Source organism: Thalassophryne amazonica, chromosome 1 (assembly GCF_902500255.1).
Source record: "Thalassophryne amazonica chromosome 1, fThaAma1.1, whole genome shotgun sequence".
NCBI lineage: Eukaryota > Metazoa > Chordata > Actinopteri > Batrachoidiformes > Batrachoididae > Thalassophryne > Thalassophryne amazonica.
This window is the reverse complement of record NC_047103.1, coordinates 17,761,215-17,784,202: the sequence shown is the minus strand read 5'-3', so window position 1 is coordinate 17,784,202 and position 22,988 is coordinate 17,761,215. Positions and strand designations below refer to the sequence as shown.

Below are 22,988 nucleotides of genomic sequence, written 5' to 3'. Positions count from 1 at the left end.
CGGCAGCAGTTAGGCAAGTTCTTTACCGCCACCTGCTGGGCTGGAGTGTATATCGTCATCATGGGCTTGTACAACAAAAAACCTGAGTGGGTTTGTGTGTTCTTCTTCTTCTTCTTCTTTGTCCTTCGGCTGTTCCCGGTAGGGGTCGCCACAGCAGATCAATCGTTTCCATCTCGCCCTGTCCTCTGTATCTTCCTCTGTCACACCAACCATCTGCATGTTCTCTCTCAGCACATCCATGAACCTCCTCTTTGGTCTCCCTCTTCTCCTCCTACCTGGTGGCTCCATCCTCAGCATCCTTCTACCTATATACCCTGGGTCCCTCCTCTGCACATGTCCAAACCATCTCAGTCTCGCCTCTCTGACTTTGTCTCCAAACCGTCCCACCTGAGCTGTCCCTCTGATATGTTCATTCCTAATCTTGTCCATTCTTGTCACTCCCAAAGAGAATCTCAACATCTTCAGCTCTGCCACCTCCAGCTCTGCCTCCTGTCTTTTTGTTAGTGCCACTGTCTCTAAACCATACAAGATAGCTGGTCTCACTACTGTTTTGTAAACTTTCCCCTTCACTCTTGCTGATATTCTTCGGTCACAAATCACTCCTGCCACCTTTCTCCACCCACTCCACCCTGCCTGCACTCTCTTCTTCACCTCTCTACCACACTCTCCATTACTTTGAACAGTTGACCCCAAATATTTAAACTCATCTACTTTCACCACTTCTACTCCTTGTAACTGCACTATTCCACTGGGCTCCCTCTCATTCACACACATGTACTCAGTCTTGCTTCTACTGACTTTCATTCCCCTTCTCTCCAAAGCATATCTCCACCTCTCCAGACTAGACTCAACTTGCTCTCTACTCTCACTACAGATCACAATGTCATCTGCAAACATCATAGTCCATGGGGACTCCTGTCTGATCTCATCTGTCAACCTGTCCATCACCACTGCAAACAAGAAAGGACTCAGAGCTGATCCTTGGTGTAATCCCACCTCCACCTTGAATGAGTCTGTCATTCCGACTGCGCATCTCACCGCTGTCACACTATTCTTGTACATGTCCTGCACTACACTAACATACTTCTCTGCCACTCCAGACTTCCTCATACAATACCAGAACTCTTCTCTTGGCACCCTATCATAAGCTTTTTCTAAGTCCACAAACACACAATGTAACTCTTTCTTTCCTTCTCTGTACTTTTCCAACAGTATTCTCAGAGCAAACATTGCATCTGTAGTGCTCTTTCTCGGCATGAAACCATATTGCTGCTCACAGATCTTCACCTGTTTTCTAAGCCTAGCTTCTACTACTCTTTCCCACAACTTCATGCTGTGGCTGATCAGCTTTATGCCTCTGTAGTTACTGCAGCTCTGCACATCACCCTTGTTCTTGAAAATAGGAACCAGCACACTTCGTCTCCACTCCTCAGGCATCCTCTCACTTTCCAAGATTTTATTAAACAATCTGGTTAGAAACTCTACTGCCATCTCTCCTAGACATTTCCATGACTCCACTGGAATGTCATCTGGACCAACTGCCTTTCCACTCTTCATCCTCTTCATAGCAGCCCTCACTTCTTCCTTGCTAATCTCTTGTACTTCCTGATTTACTCTCACCACATCATCCAGCCTTTTCTCTCGCTCATTTTCTTTATTCCTCAACTCTTCAAAATATTCCCTCCACCTTCTCAGCACACACTCCTCACTTGTCAGCACATTACCATGTGCATCTTTTACCACCCTAACCTGCTGCACATCCTTTCCAGCTCTGTCCCTTTGTCTGGCCAATCGGTACAAGTCCTTTTCTCCTTCCTTACTATTCAACTTCTTGTACAGCTCGCAATATGCCTTTTCCTTTGCTTTTGCCACTTCTCTTTTCGCCTTACGCTGCATCTCCTTGTACTCCTGTCTACTTTCTTCATCTCTCCGACTATCCCAAAACTTTTTCGCCAACCTCTTTCTCCTTATGCTTTCCTGGACCTCTTCATTCCACCACCAAGTCTCCTTGTCTTCCTTCCACTGTCCAGATGTCATACCCAGTACTGCCCTAGCTGTCTCCCTCACCACATCTGCAGTACTTTTCCAGTTGTCCAAAATTGCTTCCCCTCCAACCAGTGCTTCTCTCACCTGCTCGCTAAATTTCACACAACAGTCTTCCTCCTTCAGCTTCCACCATCTGATCCTTTGTTGAGCTCTCACTCTCTTCTTCTTCTTTACCTCTAAAGTCATCCTACAAACAACCATCCTATGCTGTCTAGTGACACTCTCTCCTGCTACCACCTTACAGTCTGTGATTTCTTTTAGCTTGCATCTCCTATAAAGAATGTAGTCCACCTGTGTGCACCTTCCTCCACTCTTATATGTTACCCTGTGCTCCTCCCTTTTCTTAAAGTAGGTATTAACCACAGCCATTTCCATCCTTTTTGCAAAATCAACTACCATCTGTCCTTCCCCATTCCTATCCTTGATACCATATCTACCCATTACTTCCTCATCACCTCTTTTCCCTTCACCAACATGCCCATTGAAGTCTGCTCCTATCACCACTCTTTCATGCTTGGGCACACTCTCCACCACCTCATCTAACACACTCCAGAAATCTTCTTTCTCCATCATCTCACAACCTACCTGTGGGGCATATGCACTGATGATATTCATCATCACCCCTTCAATTTCCAACTTCACACTCATCACCCTGTCAGACACTCGCTTAACCTCCAACACACTTTTAACATACTCTTCCTTTAAAATGACCCCAACACCATTTCTCTTCCTGACCTCACCATGGTACAACAACTTGTACCCACCGCCGATGCTCCTGCTCTTACTTCCCTTCCACTTGGTCTCTTGCACACACAATATGTCTACCTTTCTCCTCTCCATCATTTCAGCCAGCTCTCTCCCTTTACCTGTCATACTATCAACATTCAAAGTCCCCACTCTCATTTCCACCCTTCTGCTTTTCTTCTTCTCCCGCTGTTCGTGGCAACGTTTTCCTCCTGTTCGTCATCGTCTTTGCCCAGCAGTAGCCCAATTTCCACCGGCACCCTGTTGGGCAATAGCACCAGTGGTGGACGTTGTTAACCCGGACCACGACCGATCCGGTCTGGGAATTCGATTCTGAGTCTGAATAGTTGGGTTGGCTTGTTTTACGCCGGATGCCTTTCCTGACGCAACCCTCCTCATTTATCCGGGCTTGGGACCGGCACTCAGAATGTACTGGCTGCACACCCCATGTGGCTGAGTTCCTGAGTGGGTTTGTGTCCCAGATAGTAATCCTGGTCTTTGAGACTCGAAACCTGAAAGATGTGGAGAAGATCTGTATGGAGGAGTGGACCAAAATCCCTGCTGCAGTGTGTGCAAACTTGGTCAAGAACTACAGGAAACGTCTGACCTCTGTAATTGCAAACAAAGATTTGTGTAACAAATATTAAGGTCTATTTTCTATTGGATCAAATACTTATTTCGTGCAATAAAATGCAAATTAATTGTTTAACAAATCATGCAATGTGATTTTCTGATTTATTTTATTTTATTTTTTAGATTCTACCTACAATAAAAATTACCAACCTCTCCTTCCTTTGTAGGTGGGAAAACCCAATTTTCATATAGATTATCATTTAATTTATTTATGAATATGTATTTCTATTTATCCTTTATCCAAAAGAGATCTCAATCTCAGTGGGACTAACCAGGTTAAATAAAGGTTAAATACATAAAATCCTTTTTTAACCAGGTTTGTCCCATTGAGATCGAGACCTGTTTTGCAAGGGAGACCTGGACAATTTCAAAGTTTCCAATTCACCTGAGCCGCATGTCTTTTAAATGTGGGAGGAAACCGGAGCACCTGGAGGAAACCCATGCAAACACGGGGAGAACATGCAAACTCCACGCAGAAAGGCCACTGGTGGGAATCAAACCCATGACCTTCTTACTGTGAGGCAACAGTGCCAACCACTAAGCCTACTTTTGAATGCTTTTATGATGAACAAAATATGCCTAAAACATTTGCGCGCACACACACACACACACATATATATATATATATATAGAGAGAGAGAGAGAGAGAGAGAGAGAGAGAGAGAGAGAGAGAGAGAGAGAGACGACCTGCGACAGCATTTTCTATACAGGCATGTATTTGGGCAGCTAAACTGATGTCCGAGGCCCCCCGCGTCATGTTTTGCGGTGTTCAAAAATTCAAAACAACAAATCGTCGGTAGCTCACTGTGCATGTTTACTTCACGGCAGCAGCCAAAAATACTCGTTTAACCTCATCAGACATAGATACAAAGGAGTCGCTCGGCTCCTGTTCTAACATAAAGTCGGTGGAAATGTCGAAGCCGCCGTCAATTGAAGATTTCATCATTTTGAAGCCGATCAGCAGAGGCGCTTTTGGGAAAGTTTACCTCGCTCGAAAGAAGCCAAACGCACGATTATACGCCATCAAAGTGAGTGTGTGTGTGTCTTTTAGGAGTAAGATGTAATTACTTCATGGCTCCAACAGTGTGAGTTTGTTGTTTGTTAGGTGATGAAGAAAGCAGATATGGCTGATAAAAACATGACTGGGCAGATGAAGGCGGAGAGAGACGCGCTGGCTCTCAGCAAAAGTCCCTTTGTGGTTCACCTGTTTTATTCCCTGCAAACAGCAACTAACATCTACCTGGTAATTCCTCTGAACATTCCAGTCAGGTGTTGTCAGAGCGTTTAAACGCAGTTTAAACTGTTGTTGAACCTTGCTCACAGGTGATGGAGTACCTGATTGGTGGAGATGTGAAGTCTCTTCTTCACATTTATGGGTATTTTGATCAGGAGATGGCTGTAAAATATATCTCAGAGGTTGCACTGGCTTTGGACTACCTACACCGTCATGGAATCATTCACAGGTACTCTGATGGTCAAATCATTTTTAACAGAGCTCATATAACATGGATTTTTTTTTTTTTTTTTTTTTTTTTGGAGATGTTGATATACACAAAAAAGTGACAATGACTTCTAATATTTCATTATCAAAACCTTGTGACAGATTAATGTAATTGAGACTTAACTAGAAATATAATCAATAGCAACCAACTATTACCATGCCATCATGTGGTAGAGGTGGGCGGATCGATCCTAATATCGATAATATCAATACCAACGCTGGTATTGATATTGAACGATTGTCGTGTAAAAAGGTCGATACTCAGGCTTTTTTTTCTCTCCCGCACGCACTGACTGCTGCGCACGCAGATTCATCAAAGTCTACTCTCTGTCTGTAAGAGCAGCGCTGCGTTGTGTCACACAACACGGAGCAGCGCACCCTTGTATTGTGGTTTGTCAGCCCTCTACCTCAGGGGTTGTTGTTGTTGCAGCATTTGCATAAAACAGACCTCTTGTCTATTTTGGCCCCGCCCAGGTGGCGGCATAGCAACCACTTGTCTCTTGTCATTGTGAAACACCTGCTTAGATTGAAAATGAATGGCAGCTATTTTTTTGCTGGCAAAACATAATGCCAATACAATATACTTATGAAGGGGGTTGACCAAATCAGGTTGGTCAGGTTGACCAGTTGATCCTCAGTTTTTTGCTTTTTTTTTCTCTTTCTCTCTGTTTAAGGTGCTGCTCCATCCAGAGATAGGTGTGTTGTCTGTATTCTGTTTCTGTACCCTCCTGTCCTGTGCACCTACATTTCCTGCATTTTTTGTTTGTGAATTGTTTTGTAATTTGTGTCAGTAGCATGACCCAAGCAGAGGGTCACCCCTTTGAGTCTGGTCTGCTTGAGGGTTCTTCCTCAAATCATCGGAGGAAGTTTTTTCTTACCACTGTCACCTGTGTGCTTGCTCTAGGGGTTGGTGAGGTTAGACCTTACTTGTGTGAAGTGCCTTGAGGCAACTTTGTTGTGATTTGGTGCTATATAAATGAAAATAAATTGAAAATTGAAATTGAACATTAATGAAATCTTACCAATTAGATTTTTTTTTAATTCCAAAACTGTATTACTGAGCCCTGTATTAGCATTCCACGAAGCATGTCAACGCTGTTTATGTGCAGAGAAGCCATTTTCAGAAATTTCATGTTTTCAAACAACTCATTCGTTCATTTATTTTCTATATCCGCTTACCACAATCAAGGATCATGGTGGGGGCTGGAGCCTATCTCAGCAATCATAGAACAAGAGATGGGGTAAACCCTGGACAGGGCACCAGTCTATATCACAGGGCCACATACAGACAGACAAACACATTCACACACACACACCTATGGTCAATTCAAAATTTCCAGTTCACCCAACTTGCATGTCTTGACAAGTTGATCCTCAGTTCAAATTCCAGCATGACTGGGGAATCACTAAGCGCCCTTGGGCAAGGTCCTTAATTCCCTAGTTGCTCACGGTGTGTAGTGGGCACCTTGCAGGGCAGCAGCCTCATATCAGGGTGAATGTGAGGCATTGATGTGTAAAGCGCTTTGAGCGTCTGATGCAGATGGAAAAGCGCTATATAAATGCAGTCCATTTACCATTTAATTTAAAATACGTGTAAGGTCTTGCATAAACAAAGGCTGTTTGGTGAATGCTTGTTGCATGCAGAGTAAGTTACTGCAGTGGACAGCTCATCTCATTTGACAGAAGTCTTCAGAAGATTTCCAGTGTTTAAAATACAAATTGTGCATTAAAAACAATGACTAGAGAGTCAGTATTTAGCTTCCAAAATTGCCTTAGAAATGCATGATAAAGGGTGTAGATTTTTAGAATTTTTGAGGTGGGGGCATGCCACTGAATCCCAGTAGTAGGGGTGTGACTCCAGCACACTCAACCAAGTCACACCCCATTCCCCTGAAGCTAGATCTGCACCTGCAGTAGAGAAATGTATGGAACTAAAATGAAAGGTAAATGTAACAAAATTGCAAGAAAAATGATGTAAATCATACAATTGGGCTATTGTTCTATACTGTGAGACAAATAATTAATGCTTCATGACACACAGTCTACTGATCAAATGACCTATTTAAGTGCATATAATATTGGTTATTCCAGTCCGGTGTCACGGACTGAGATTAACCCTGTACTAGATTTGTATATTCGCTATCTGCGCATGTGCAAAAAACCTGGAAGTTTATTTTGTACGGAGTTTACCCTAGTACTGAGTTAGTCGACTAATCTTTTGGCGTTCATCGTTGCACAAAGCGCTTTAGCCCTATGCTGTAGCCGACTAAAGTTTTTTGCCTGGTACAGAGGAGGCTAATCTTATTTTAGCCTGCAAAACTTCAGTACCTTACATCAAAAATGGCGGCTCTCATGTACCAATTGATGGAGCAGGAAGGAAGGAGAGCCTTGTGGCGGGAGCAGGTGTTCCGGGACCAAAATAATCCATTAGAGATGTTTACGGACACTGAGGCTGAGATCGCTTCTCCTCTGGTGTGGCAGACTTGTTCATGTTTGTAGCAGACGAACAACCTGGAAATAAACAAAACTCTTGCATTGGGGGCATTTCTTGGCAATGGCACTGGTGAGGCCGCTTATGACCCTGACTAATGTTAATGACTAATGTTAGACAGCTAATCTACAAGTTTAGCCGTCGATGTGAAGTAGAGACTACACAGCTAATGTTGGGTGACTAACTTTAGTCGAGTAAGTAAGTTTAGTAGACTAAAAGATTAGACTGCTTTATGAAACCGGTCTGTTATGTTAAATAACAGCACATTCTGTGGTGTGCACATGTGCTACATGTATTTTCTGTCTGTCGTTAAATTCACTGTCAGGAAATTGCTGTGTTAAAAGTGAGTTCCAGATACAAAAAAAGATGTGATTTATACTCTATGACATTTTTTTTCCACTTTAAGAGGTATTTTTTGGCAGGTGGGCAATTATGCAGTAACACTATAATCTGGGCATTTTATCCTACCATTTAAAATTTGCTCTGATTGTAATTCCATGACTGTAGAATTACCCACGTGAGATTTATACTCTGGAAAATACATAACATGGTCTCTTCATTTTCAGGGGCTACAAGTCATAATACAAAGTAAATAATTATTGTTAATATAAATCATAACTTTCATATCATAAGTGAAATTTCTCATCTTTTTAAAAAAATTAATCCCAAAATTGCTTTTTAATTTCTTGTGATTCTATAATCATCTTGACTTCCTTGGGTAGGTATATTTGTTACTGTTCCAGTCACAGTATTAATATCTAAAGGTGGTGCCGATCATAGATTCTAAAATGTATAATTCCTGAATTTGTAAGTTGAGAGCCATTATCCGCATTTAAATCGGCGCTAAAAACTCTTCTTCATCTTTTCAGATTATTTTTGACATAGCTGTTGCTGTCGTCCATTTTTTTATGTTCTTTGTAGTCTTAACTTCATTTTTCTTTTAGGGACTTGAAGCCAGACAATATGCTTATATCCAATGAAGGTCACATCAAACTAACAGACTTCGGTCTTTCTAAAGTCAAGCTTGATAGAGGTACAGAATCCTACTACCTTCATAAATGTGATCTTTACTTCCAGTGGCATTCGTAATCTCACTTTATTTGAACTGTGCACTCATTGTTTCAGAACTGAACCTGATGGATATTCTTACCACTCCTTCCTTGGCAAAACCAAAAAAAGATTACTCCCGTACGCCGGGTCAGGTCCTCTCATTGATCAGCTCACTTGGATTTGTGAGTGAATTTAACTTGTTAAGCAGTACAGAGAAGTTACTCATTTTCATGGTTTTACATGGTAAAGGCTTTCTTTAATTTGTCCACCACAGAATACAATCACATGTGAAAACAAACGCCACAGCAGTGCGTATGCGGTGCTCAGGCCAATGTCCTGCGACAGAGTCAAACAAAAGAAGAACTCTCTGGGTTCACCCGTGATGAAGAACAGTGACCACCTATACTCTCTGGGTAGTTACCCTTGGAAAAAGGACAAGTTATTTTTGAACCTTCTTTTTTGGAAGTTTGCATTGTATTTGTATGTGTCTACTTCAAAGTTTTGCAAATACTGATAAACACATCAAATTCAGCAGAAATACTCCTTAGACATTCCTCTTTTAAAAAACGGATTGGCCACTTGAATTTTCAATCGGTGGACAGGTAGGGGGTGATTCTTTAACTACGGGCACTATTGGCCTTGTAAATGTAATTTCCACCACACCATTGCCTTACAATATAAAGCGCCTTGGGGAAACTGTTTGTTGTGATTAGGCGCTATATACATGTGCTCTGATGTCACTGTTTATCTCCATAGAAACTACTCAAACAATCTTTCATACAAACTGTTTAAAGGGACATTACAGTGTTGTGGTGGAAATTAGACAACTACATTTTGTTTAAAAAAATCACAACAGTTGTATGACATTGAATATCCCCATTATGTTTTGATTATTTTACTGATATTTTATTCAGAGATATTTTAAAACATTAGAAAAAAACGTTTCTTTACCATTCATTTTTATCATTGAAGATCAAAAGTCTGGGTGTGGGACAAGCACAAAATGGCAATATTTGCATATAATGATGCTGAAAAAAGGTGAAAATGTCATCATAGACTACTAGAACGAATTTCTTAACACACTTTCATTGTAAAGATAACTATAAAGTGTGAAATTTCCCCTTTTTTCTGTTTTTCATACAATATGATCAAAGGACATAAGTGCCCGTAGTCCAAGAATCACCCAGGGGTCAATTGAAGAATTACACAGTGGTCAAAATTAAAAGATGCTCCAATCATATTGAAAACTATACCACATTATTTGCTTGATCATAAAGATTCCATAAAGGTATAGTTTGGACTATCTGTGACTGAATTCTATGGAGTTATGGGATACAAACAGCAAAAATGGTGACAAAGGTCAGTTTCAGTTTGTACAGGGATCAAAAGTTAAAGTTGCTGCAATGTTGGTAAAAAGTGATGCAAATTATTGGTTGAGCTAATAGGATTAATAAATTGAGTAGTTTTAACAGTGTTGAATGCTTGGTCTCCAAAGTAAAGGTCAAACAAGGTCAACATCCATTGGATTCTATGACGTGACATATGTTACCCCGTAACGTGATAACTAAGCATGATACATGGTCCAAACTATTCCTTTTTAAAACACTGTTAAATCAACTAATAATTTGCATCACTTTTTACCTAAATTGGAACAACTTTAACTTTTGACCCCTGTACAAACTGACACTGGCCTTTGTCACCATTCTTGCTGTTTTTATCCCATAACTCCATAGAATTCAGTCACAGATAGTCCAAACTATACCTTTTGGAATCTTTTTGTTCAGGCAAATATGATTGGAGCATCTTTTAATTTTGACCCCTGTGTAATTCTTCAATCGAACCCTACCTGAACACTGACTGAAAATTCAAGTGGCCAATTGTTTTTTTCAAAAGAGCAATGTCTAAGGAGTATTTCTGCCAAATTTGATGCTTTATCACCATTTGCAGGATTCCGCTCTAAATATTCTCTTATCTGCTGCACTATGTTGCCATCTTAATATTGAATCAATGCTGAAGCTTTTTGTAAAAGTTCTGGTTTATGTATGTTGCTTCCAAAGGGCTTCATAGCACTGCGTTCAGTTCCCACAACCTGTCCAAAAATCTGTCTCCCACGTTGTTGAAGACCAGAAAGAGGTTTGAGACAGCGAGTGCAGGCAGCACCACTGATACTGAAGCTGCAGTCAGTCCGATGTGGGAGTGTGAGGAGGTAAGTCATTTCTGAACAGCAAATGAATAAAAACAACAACAAAAAAAATGCAGTGATCCTTAGATTTACTTTGACTTCTATTTCTCTGCAGACAGTATAAACCCAAGATATTTCATGTTTGTGTTGTTGACTTCATTTTATTTGTTAATATACATCCATTCCTGGATTCAAGACCTGCAACACATTTGAAAAAAGTTGGTATGGGGGCACTTTATTCTAAATAAAATGATTTAAATAATCACTTTTACAGCCAGTTTTGAAGTCAGGGGATGGATACATGAACATTTCCAAATCACTGAATATGTCTGGGACTTCATTAAGAAATACAAATAGTAATGTTCGTCAAGTAGTAGAGAAGCTTGCCTCTTCGACTGGACTGGGTTGCTTGACGCGAGGACGTTTCGCTTCAAAACGTTGTCAAGTAGGCCATTCTCAAAAATTGAGTGACCATACTGGAAGGACATGAGTCTAGTCTAGTCTAGACTTGTCTGACTGGTCCTGCAGTAAGTAGTGTGCTGTGTGCATGTAATTGAGGAATGCACAGCGCAGGGGGAAAAAAATTCAACTGATTTTGCATTAAACCTGGTTGTTTTAACCAAGATTATGCAGAATTTCCCCCAACTACATTTAACTGACCGGGTTATAGGCGAACCTGGAATTTTACAAGTTTCTCCTTTATTCCTTTAATTCACATTAATTCCCATGAAAAGTTTCCAACTTTGAAAATTCCTGGCATTTTGCCACCCAAAATGATGGATTTTACTATTTGATCAGGAAAATATTTTCCAGGAAATACATGTGACCTTGGCAGAATTATGCGCTCTCTGAGTGCCTTCTAGGGTTCTTTGTTTTCCCCTTGCATGTTTACAATCATGCAGACATTTTTGGTCTTTTATGAAATGAGATTAAGCCACATTTACCAGCTGAAGTAGATATTCATAATTACAATAATCTACAATGTTGCTTCTGATTTTTTTTTTTTTTTTCCCCAGGGCTTCCTTACTTGTGGTGATAATTTTTTGTTTCTTTTACAGAAAGAAAATGAGCATAATAATGAACAAATGAGGAGAGGGAAGTTGTCATCATCGCACACAAAGCAAGTTCTCATTGAGTCACAGAATGAAAGACCTGGACTAGACTGTGCAACTGCACAATCTGAGGACCTCTCTGCAAAGGTCCACAGCAAAATCTTTGATGCCATTCCTGGCAATCACTCAAAAAAGGCTATTCCATGTCATCTTGCAGAAAAGAGTCCTTGCACACCAAAAGTGGAGTCTGTTCCTTCAGCTCAACCTGATTCTTGTCCATCAGTGGGAAGTGAAGTGAATGTTGCAACAGCTTCATCTTTGAAGAGAACATTTGCACACGTGGAAAAAAGTCCAGTGCAACCAGAGATGCAAGCCAAGAAGAGAACTGCAGACTATAAGAGATACTATGACATTCCAGAAGACCATGTGAGGTTTCATACCGGTCTGACGGGAGCTTTTTCCACCGTCAAAGTGGGTGACTTCAGACTTGGATCGGATGAGGACTGCATCCCAAATCGTTCTAGTCCTGTTGCTGTTGCCAAAAGTCTGTTTGGTGAGCTGGAAGAGCGATCAGAAGACGATGTGTTTGAAGACTGTACCAAAGACTTATCACATTCAAGTTTCACATCACCGCTAGCTGGACACAGTGAGGTCTGCCGGAGCTTGAGCCTGGACTCTGACGGGTCTGTCCATGAAACATCAATGACAATGGACAGCAGTGCTTATATGAAGCCGAGCCAGTGCTCCATGAAAAGGACTTCAGTAGCATCCGAAGATCAGGAAGAAAATAAAGTTTCACCCAGTACTGAATCTGTGCCACATCCTCTGTCTGCTATTATGATTGAAACACCCAAACTAGGTATTTGTGGCCGGCGAGATGAATCTCAGTCTTCTTCCTTTCTCAGCCAGATCCCTCATCTGGACCACGATGGTGTGGAGTCCCCGTCTTTCCTCAAGCCTCGCAATGTTGTAGCTTTCCGTAGTTACTGTAGCTCTATCAACCGTTCCAACGTCTCTGGGATGTCCCGTTTTAGCCTCGGATCTGTGGAGGCAATGGACATGTCCACATCAGCTTCTTATCACTCTCTGCCTGCTGCTGTAACACCTGTGCAGAAAAGACCCAACTCCAGCAGCTCAATCTATCAGGTAGACATTAAAGGACGCATTTAATTTGTAACTGGGTCTCTGAGCACCGACACAGGTGGGGATGGGGGGTATGATTTGTGCTAGCTGTTCATTCGTGACTAGACGGATTTTCTTCAGAGTTGGTGGGAATATTACTTGGACAGATATCTAGAGGTGATTAGATTTTGGAGTAGTTTGTCAAAAGACAAAGAAAACATGGTCAAAAAACATCTTTTTTTGTATGTAAATGTCAACAACCAAGAAGGCTAGATGGATGATCTACAGCACACCGTATTCGCCACCCCCTTTTTGAAGCAAGTTGGTTAAACGCCCACTCAAAATTAAGTTGTATTACAAGGAACACATTTTATGTTTTATTTTTTTATTTGTGATGAAATCAGACATTTTATTGGCAGAGACATTAGGCCATCCTCGTGAATGGGCCCACCCCCTCTCCAGGTAGAATTTCTCGTGGAGAGCCCTGGGCCCTCTGACTGGGGAATATGGTTTATTGATCAGCAAAATATTTGTAAGTGATTAGTATGAGTGACTTTGTAATTTCAAGATTCAAAGCTTTTATTGTCATATGCACAGTAAAGAAACCTGTTTCCCTGTGCAATGAAATTCTTACTTTGCTGCCCACACTGGATGCCCAAATATATATATAAATAACTAAGTATAAAATATCTAAATATAAGTGGGGGGGAAAAATGAAATAACATAAAATAAGCATGCTGGTAAGAACAATAGAATATAACAAGCAATGTAATAATGTAATAAAAAGAAATATACACTGTAAGAAGGGAAATATAAAATATGCTTATGTAATGGCCTACATGATATGTACATGATAGTGCATCAGTGTGCAACATTCACTGTTTTGTACATAGTCAAAAACACCATTACAGATGTAAATTTATTTGTACATGTGTAGTGCATGTAGGGTGTGCGTCAGCCCTCTGGTGTCTTTCATGTTCTTATATGTTGAATATGAGTTACTCATCCTACTACATTATGCATTTTAAAAACATAGTAGTAAAGCATACAAAATATGCACAGCCTTATCGCTTTAATAATAATATGCCATTGCATATTAGGGGAAAAATGGCACCAAGGCAAAATTGATAGGGGGTGAAGAGACTAGGAACCATCCAAGCAACTTTTTTTAGTAGATGCAAGTTAGCATTTTAGGTTGGAGGTAGGAAATGACATCTGCAGCTAACACTAAAGCTTGGCCTTAAATGGTTGCTTTGTGAATCTTGTAACGTTGAATTAAAATTCTCAAGACAATCCAAGTTTACAGTAAAATTCACGTAATTTATTTGAAGTTTTAGTTGAACTGTATAGAAACATCTGTATATCCAGTGGATACATAAATCTGCAACATTTCTTGCACTTTAGTGGATGCTGAGGAGTTTTTTACGCCTTAACCATAGTGTGTACACTGCAGATTTTACCATTATTTACATTTTACTTTATTTCAGTAGTGAACAAGAAGATACACTTGTGTGCTGAGCAGCCGGTAATTTGTACAACTGCATTCAGTTGTTTTTGACCTTGGAGTATTGCTATGATAGTATAGTGTGGGCTTGGTCTCACCGACTCCAAAAACTTGGTTTTGACCACTCCAAAATCCCAAAGTTTGGCCTTAACTTTGAGATTTTGGAGTAGTCAAGACCAAACTTTGGGATTTTGGAGTGGTCAAGACCAAGTCTTTGGAGTTTGGTGAGACAGAGTTGAGATCAAGATTGGAGCTGAGTATTATAACAGTAATTTAGTGGCTCCTGGTGAAATCCAGTTACAGTATTCTTATAGTCTACCTTTGGGATGTCCAGTTCAAATTTGGTGAACATCCTGTCCTGCTGCATAGGATGCGTGCAAGGACAGACTCCTGTATTGTCCTTCTGTCTTTACAGCTGGAGGTGGATTATAATCCCTTACATATTGTTGTGTAAAAAGTTCTAATTAGCTTGGGCCATGCTGCTGGAGATCCCAGGCTAAATGTTAAAAATGGCCTTCTGTGTCAATGTGAAGGATCCTTTTAGAAAATTCTGGAAGCAGTATCTTGGTCTGGCTGATTTTTGTAGGAAAGCTGAGTCATGCTAGCACTCAGCTTCTGAAAAGTTTGAAAGTCCTAGCAGTAATCTGGGCTTTGTGAGGGTCACTCTCAAGTCTGTTCTCAGTCCCCCATTCCAGTTTTAGTGGAGACAGAAGCTTTTTGATTGAGGCTTTGGAGTAACTTCTCGATTTTAACAATAATTAATTTTTGGAGATATAGTCACTCATGTTCGTTGGTGTCATTCGGCCGCTGTCATCTCAGATTTCATTGCTGTACTTTGTCACTTCAGACTCCCCAGCCCATGATGACCTCCCACACCCCCTTCAGGACTCCAAAGAGCGTCCGACGAGGTGTGCTGCCTGTTGAGGGTGCGCCCCTTTTGGGAACCCCTGATTACTTGGCTCCAGAGCTCCTCTTGGGAAAACCTCATGGTAAGAGAGGAGGAATACAGAGTCTTCACTTTTCACAAGAAATCGTCAAACCTCGTGTTTTGGTATTGTGACAGGCTTTCTCTTTAAATTGCAGGAAGGTGTAATTGCGGTGAGTTTATAATAAAATTATTGCTGTATTTGCAAGCAAGCTTGCATGTTGCAGCCAGCCTGCTAGTACTATGTTGGGGAAAATGAGCTGAATTGATTGTTTCCTTGCTGTTTCCCTGTCAACGTTGTTTCTGAGCATTTGGCTGGTGAAAGCGTTGTGAGGGTAATAGGAGGGAAGCTGATGGTGGGATAAGTTTGATTGCAAAGGATGTAAAAGTGGGGCCTTTAAATCTAACTGTGAGCTAACATCATTATCATCATTCACGGAATCGTGTTCACGCTAAAATGCTTTCAACTAAGTGGGAATTTTTAGGGGGTATGTTTTTTTAGAGCTCAACTGATATGGATTTTTTTCAGAGGGCTGATATCAATCTTTATGACTATGAAATGTAATTGAGAATTGATGTTTTGCAGTTTAAACATGAGCTTTTTTCAAAATAATTATAAATTGCCTAACAATCAGGCAACATATGTTGCGCTGCCTTCACTAGGATTGGCAGTTGCCATGCCGCATCTCTTATCACTGTGCAACACCCTCTCTGATTGAAAATGAGTAGCAGCTGGTTGCTTTGCCCCTATCTCTTGTAGTTAATGTGACCAAGGGGTGATAGGGTCCCAGCCATGCTTGGCAGCATTGTAAACAATGCCATCAGAGTTCTGTCTGCTGAACAAACTATATAATGACACAAAAGTAAAAACAGTCAAAGTGGTGTTCTGCATTGTATAGCCAGCAAAATAAAAGTTTTCATATCTACAAAAACATTGCCAAAACCCATATGTTTGTGTAAGACCCATATTGGACAACGTTATCGTGCCAACTGATATATCAGTTGGGCTCTCGTATTTTTGGGCTAATAGTCATGTTATGGCACTGACTTAATAGCAAATAACATGCAAACTGGCACCTAATAGCATACTACAAATTTAACATTGTATTGTACTTACAATAACAGTGGGCACAGTTATACTCTGTAGTATTAATTTTTTCTGAAATTGATGAGTAACTCCAACAATCAATCAATTTCAATCAATTTTTTTATATAGCGCCAAATCACAACAAACAGTTGCCCCAAGGCGCTTTATATTGTAAGGCAAGGCCATACAATAATTATGTAAAACCCCAACGGTCAAAACGACCCCCTGTGAGCAAGCACTTGGCTACAATAAGCAGAAGTACTTCATTTAATTTTATTCATTTTCTATACCCACTTACTTCATTTAAGGTTCATGGGGGAGGAGGAGCCTATCCCAGCAGTCATTGGGTGAGAGGCGGGTACACTATTAGAGCCTATGCCACCGCCAATGCACTGGACACTTTGTCTTGTAAAGTTAAAAGTTTCTGAATAGTGTGCTTTTTAAAAAACAAGGTTAAACAAAGTGCTGTACAACAGCACAATAGAACAATAAAATGCCAATATATACAGACAGAAGACAAGGACAAAGGATTCCCTCCCCAAGTGAGGGAGTTCAAGTACCTCTGGGTCTTGTTTACGAGTGGGGGGACAATGGAGAGTGAGATTGGCTGGAGAATCAGTGTAGCAGGGGCGGTGTTGCATTCGCTCTGCTGTGTTGTTGTGACAAAAAGGGAGCTGAGCCAAAAGGCAAAGCTCTCGATCTACTGATCAGTTTTCATTCTGACCTTCACCTATGTTCATGAAGGTTGGATCATGACCAAAAGAACTAAATTGTGGGTACAAGCAGTTGAAATGGGCTTCCTCAGGAGGGTGGCTGATGTCTCCATTAGATAGGGTGAGAAGCTCAGTCATTCGTGAGGAGGTCAAAGTAGAGCCACTGCTCCTTCGCGTTGAGAGGAGCCAGCTGAGGTGCTTAGGGCATCTGGTCAGGGTGCCTCTTGGGCGCCTCCCTAGGGAGGTGTTCAAGGCACATCCATCTGGGAGGAGACACCGGGGAAGACCCAGGACTAAGTGGACAGATTATATCTCCACGCTGGTCTGGGAACGCCTCGGGATCCCCCGGTCAGAGGTGGGTAATGTGGCCCGGGAAAGGGAAGTTTGGGGTTCCCTAGTGGAGCTGTGGAGACCTGATCCCAGATAAGATGTATGTATGGACATAACAAGAGAGACAACTGTACAAGAACGTACCTAAATCATTAAAAGCCAAGGAGTAAAAATGCATTTTCAAAAGACTTACAAACAGTTAATGTGGAGGGCCAAGCTAACACAGAGGGAGGTCATTCCATAGTCTTGAAGGTACAACAGAAAAAGCACAGTCACTCCTAGTTTTACATTGTGTTTTGGGGGTGACTAAACATGGCTGATCCACAGACCTAAGCAACATCGATGGCTCCAACAGCTCAGATATATAGGTTGAAGAGGCTTAAAAACAAACCATAAAATCTTAAAATGAATCCTAAAAGGGACCGGAAGAATAGTGGCAAGAATAGTGGAAATAAAATATAATCTCGCTTGTGGGAGCCAGTTAGGAGGCGAGCAGCAGCACTTTTCTCGGTCCCTTATCTTTTTAACATCTGCCTGGGAGTTTAATGCATCTGTTCCACGCAGAGAATAGGTTTTTAGGAAGGGTTTTGAAAATTTACTCAGGTGTTTTTTTTTGGGGGGGGGGGGGGGGGGGGATTTTTTTTGTTTGTTTGTTTGTTTGTTTTTTAGGAATTTTAGTTTGTTGTGTTTGGTCTTCATTTACTTCATCTTTGTCTTCTACTTCTTGATTTGTTCTTATCTTCTTGTTCTTGTCATTGTGTTCTTTTTCTCGTCCTCGTCATTGTGTTCTTCTTCATCATCTTCTTCATATTTGTATTATTACTATTATTTTTATTTGCTCTGTCACTTTTTCCAGATAGGTACAAAATGTATTGTTTGTATTTTTGGCAAAGGGCAACCTTCTCACCATCTTTAAGAAAAGTTGACAAATAAACACAAACACTGCTGTGAAATAATTAAAATATACAGCTTAAATTTAAATATTTAATATTCATAGACAAATGTGTCAGTAAAATGTGTGACCATTTCAGCTTTAAAAACAGCTCAGTGTGCTTACTGCACCGCATCATTTTTGCTGGATATTTTTCTTTAATAAGGCATTATTTGAGAAAATGTATGACATCTGTAAATCATAATTTACTTTAACATAGTTTCATAACAAACCTGGATGACTGTTATTATCAACACATTTGCAGTACAGCAGATGTTATTAATAGTTCCATGTACAATGCAGAGTTGGCACAGTCACTCAGACAAGCTGGATTTTTCATTAATCAGCCTCACAAAATGACCCTTGCACTCTAGCAACTCGTATTTTCAGCCTAACTGCATGTACAAACAGAATATATTGAAATTGCAAAAAGAACAAACATGTCAGAACAAAGGACGTGATACTAACGACTCCAGCAAAGTGAATCAGGAAATTAATTGTGCACCCGAATAAAGCATTAAACCAGCAGAGACGTGGACACAAGTGTCTCGGTGGAGGTCGTGAATAAAAATGCCAGTTAGTTGTGACTGTTTGCATGTGACCTGTTCAAATACACACCTCAAAATAAGATAATCTCAATGCTATGTTCAAATTTATTCCCTTCACTTGGTCCCTGCTTTGGCCACTGCAGTTCCTTTAATCCATTCTAACAGGAATCAGTCAATAAATTCAAAACCGGGTGTATGAAATTACTTTTTTTTTTTTGTCCCTCAAACAGACTGCATGGTGGATTGGTGGGCATTAGGTGTGTGTCTTTTCGAGTTCCTCACAGGTGTGCCACCTTTCAACGATGAGACGCCTCAGCTGGTCTTCCAGAATATTCTCAACAGAGGTGTGTTTCATTTTTAACTTCCATATCAGAAGTAGTGGGCTGTCAGGGTCACAATTTCCCCGACATGGGCCCTATCTTCCGCCTGGTGCAAAGCAGCGCAGTGCTAGTGTTATTAGTTTCCACTCCATAGAGTTGTGGTTTTCATGTCCAGCACCCACATCCTGTAAATTGTGAGTCCACTTGTGTTCATATATGCACCCATAAGTAGGGATGTCCCGATCCGATCACATGATCGGAAATCGGGCCCAATCACGTGTTTTCAGACTTGATCGAAATCGGACGTTGCATCCCGATCAGGAATCAGCTATAGATTTTATCCTCATTATTTTGATCAGTGCTATTTCAAGCTCATTATTGCAGATTAATGGGCCTTTCACGCGTCAGAAGTGTCAGAGGCATCAAGAATCGGTCTAAAAAGCATTATTTTCAATGAGACGCGTTGCTTTTTAGAGGCGTCAGAAGCGTCGCGTCAAAAGCCGAGCTAAAGCAACGCTTCTGACGGGAGCGTGCGTTGCCGCTTGTCAGCAGGCTGACACGGTCAAAGTTCAACCCAATCTTTTTTTTTTTTTGTAATTGAACAAAAGAAAAAACATAAGTTCAATCTAATCCAACTTTCGACGCTGTGACGTAGCTTTGCGCTGTCCAATAGGAATGACGCGTCGGGCCAAAACACGGAAGACTAGTGACAGAAACCACTGATCTGTACAAAACAGAAACGTGTCACAGGACTGCTCATCTATAGAGCAGTTTTCTGAAGAAAAATCCTTGGAAATGTTTTTTGTTGTCATTGTTGTTACCTCAAAATTTCTGATTACTGTTAAAAAAAAGTTTAGAACGCTTGTAATTAAAATAGCTAAATCAATAAATGGTTCTTTAGAAACTTTTTATCTGTAAATTAAAACCACCTGTTATTTCAGATTAGATAATTTCTTGTTTAACATAAGGAACCTTGGACATTTATTTTTAGACAAATGGAAATGCAAATGGAAATTTGTACATTTTTAAGTCTGGTAGATTATTACTTGATTGTTCAAGCTATCTCAAGGAGAAGTGCACTGTTTAAGTGATAAATAATAAACTAAGGTGATTAAAATGAAAATATTATATATTTAGCATTTGTTCATTGTTCATTCAGTTTTTTAAAGTATCGGATCGGGACTCGGTATCGGCAGATACTCAAAATCAGATGACTCAGAATCAGATCGGGGCCAAAAAACCTGATCGGGACATATCTACCCATAAGTATGCTGGTCTAAAAAAATGAGCGTTGATTGAGGTGCAATGCTGGTACGCTGGCATCATTTGGCACCAGAAAACCATTTGCAACTTTGGACTTTACATGGTTTTAAACAAAAAAAATGTAGACTGCTGATAGTACATCATTACAATCTGTAACAACATGTGCTTTGATACAAAAAAAACAAATTACAAACAGTAATCCTTGATTACACACTCTGAGCATAAGAGAAAAAGAAGACTACCTTACTCCATTTGTGTCATAGCGCACACAGAGCTCATGACAGAGCATTTCCATTCAAAGATAGACAGAACAGTTTTTAACTTACCTTAAACAGTACTGCAAGTGAGAGGTGTTGGCACGTCCATTCATTCAGGAATTTGCGTATCTCAAAGGTTGGTTGAAGCAGCTGCACCTTGCAGTGCAATTCATGCTTAGTAGTCAAGGAACAAGTGCAACAACTGGTAATCCAGCTGTGATGGCAGGCACTACACTTCCAACATTTATTTTTTTTTTTGCCTGCTGATTGTGAAGAGTACATATAGGGTGCACATAGATCCATTTCCTTGTCAGAAAACCTCTCACTTTAGAGGGAACCTTCTGAATAGCAATGTAGCAGGCACTTGGCACTCTTTGTCTTAATGGCGGGGACTGGTGCGAGCGACTCTGATTGGTTGAGCTTATGTCCACAACATGCTGTGACTGATGAGCTGACTTACTTCAGCTGGTTTACAATCAGTGCCCTGGTGTGCTCTAAGATTTTGCAGTGCATAAAAACCAGAAAGGAATTTGACAAAAAGAAGTTGCATTGCATGTTAAATAGCAGAGGTGGGAGTAAGTCACTGTCAAGTCATTCACAAGTCATCAATCTGCAAGTCCCAAGTCAGCATGCAAACAATTGGTGGTCATTATGACTTGAGACTTGACTTGGGACTTGATGGTGACTTACTCCCACCTGTGTTAAATAGCATACATTTTACACAATGAATATAGGGCCCCAAAGTCTGCATAAGATGGCAAATGTGCAAATTACCAACATTAAGCCAATAGTATTGAACTTTTTTCTTTTTCAAATAACAATGAACAATTTTAGATATCCCCTGGCCCGAGGGAGAGGAGGAACTTCCTGACTGTTCCCGGAACGCGATTGAAATCCTCCTGACGATGGACATGACCAAACGGGCTGGTCTCAAAGGTGAGAACATTTTTTCACTTTAAGAAATTTAAAGCACATTACAATGTAATTTAGTAGAAAAAGTGGCCCAGATTCCAATTGTGATGATTAGAGAAACATAATTTTCCACACAACTATGGCCGGGACAATGGCATGTGTTAATAATTATTTACGCCACAAACTCTAGTTTGTGAACATAGTCCAACATACAGCAGTCCACCGTAATCATCTGTGCGTTTCTATCAAATGGGGCAGGCATGTGCCTTCATCGTGCCGTCGCCACAGCCCTCACTGCTAGCTGACTCTGGGCCAGTTTGATGACTGTGTCCTTATCTGCTGCAGTCATCCAAAAATGGTAGAATGACACTGGAAATGTGTAGTTAGCTGTTGGAGCTTCAAATTGCTCAAATGATAAAACTCTTGTATCAAAGCATTTTAACAGAGAGGGGAAAAAGTTTGTTTTACATCTGTGGCTGCTTTATTGAGGATTTTCCTCCCGATCATCCTCAAACACAAGTTGTGACATGCCCACTGCCATGTCATTTATATAGATTATAACAGAGGACCTAAAACACTTCCTTGAGGTATACCACTGATCATTATTTCTTCTTCTAATTATTATTATTATTACATTGTAAAGTCCTTATTCAACTCAATCGAACTACAAAATTCTGGACAAACTCAAAGTGAAATTGAGATTAGTGGCGTGACTATTTGTGTCATACCCTCTACCAGAATTGAAGAGTCACCCCCTGTTTGAATGGCTGGACTGGGACAACCTGCAGAACCAGCCGATGTCCTTCATTCCTCAACCAGAGGACGAAACCGACACCTCGTACTTTGAGGCAAGAAACAACGCTCATCAGATCGCTATGTCCAGCTTCAGCTTGTAGAGTTTCTAACATAAAATTGGAGCTCTGGAATTTGGATTTTTCAACCTTTGTGGGTTCAGATTTTCAATAGTGTGAATCAGTTAAGTACTGAGTTAGACCGCTAACATTGTCAAGGGCTAAAGTTATACTGTGTAAGCTATGGGGCTAGGTGCAAACAGCAGAGTAAAACTGCTTCTTATCACCAGTAAATAAGCAAAAAATGTTACAAAACGTGTTTTGCAGCACGGAGAGGATCCCTGTGGAGATCTACGTGCACATTTACTTAAAAAATGTAAGCAAACTTTTTTTTTTTTTTTAAGCATCTGACAAACAGGCACCTACTTATCTTAGCCTTCTTCCTGTTTGGTGCCGCTGCTCTTCATTAAGTCCACACAAAATGATTGTGGATGACACAGTCATCCCTGTTCCCGTTGTAGCAGAAAAATGAGCCACTCATTAACAATAGGCTTGTGTGGTCACCAAACGGGAGGAGGCTAAGGTA

The 22,988-nt window shown here is 40.7% G+C and overlaps 1 protein-coding gene across 3 annotated transcripts; it reads left to right on the top strand.

The window, feature by feature from the left end:
• The first annotated feature begins 4,240 nt into the window (after positions 1-4,240).
• Positions 4,241-22,771, top strand: mastl (microtubule associated serine/threonine kinase-like). 3 transcript variants are annotated; one of them, XM_034166456.1, is made up of 13 exons: positions 4,241-4,451; positions 4,529-4,666; positions 4,747-4,886; positions 8,360-8,448; positions 8,541-8,647; positions 8,740-8,878; positions 10,523-10,671; positions 11,706-12,845; positions 15,173-15,314; positions 15,409-15,423; positions 19,090-19,203; positions 21,534-21,635; positions 22,350-22,771. In XM_034166456.1, the coding sequence occupies exons 1-13, from the start codon at positions 4,335-4,337 to the stop codon at positions 22,505-22,507; spliced, it is 2,550 nt and encodes an 849-aa protein (XP_034022347.1). In that variant the 5' UTR covers positions 4,241-4,334; the 3' UTR covers positions 22,508-22,771. The 3 variants fall into 3 exon arrangements, with proteins under 3 accessions (XP_034022347.1, XP_034022333.1, XP_034022340.1); XM_034166442.1 differs by having other exon boundaries at positions 8,740-8,895; positions 10,519-10,671; XM_034166449.1 differs by lacking the exon at positions 15,409-15,423 and having other exon boundaries at positions 8,740-8,895; positions 10,519-10,671.
• The last annotated feature ends 217 nt before the right edge of the window (positions 22,772-22,988 follow it).

Excerpts from the sequence above, each read along its gene's own strand:
- mastl (XM_034166442.1), top strand. The coding sequence starts at position 4,335 with ATGTCGAAGCCGCCGTCAATTGAAGATTTCATCATTTTGAAGCCGATC. Across the intron at positions 4,452-4,528 it reads CACGATTATACGCCATCAAA|GTGATGAAGAAAGCAGATAT; the intron begins GTGAGTGTGTGT and ends GTTGTTTGTTAG. Across the intron at positions 21,636-22,349 it reads CAAACGGGCTGGTCTCAAAG|AATTGAAGAGTCACCCCCTG; the intron begins GTGAGAACATTT and ends ACCCTCTACCAG.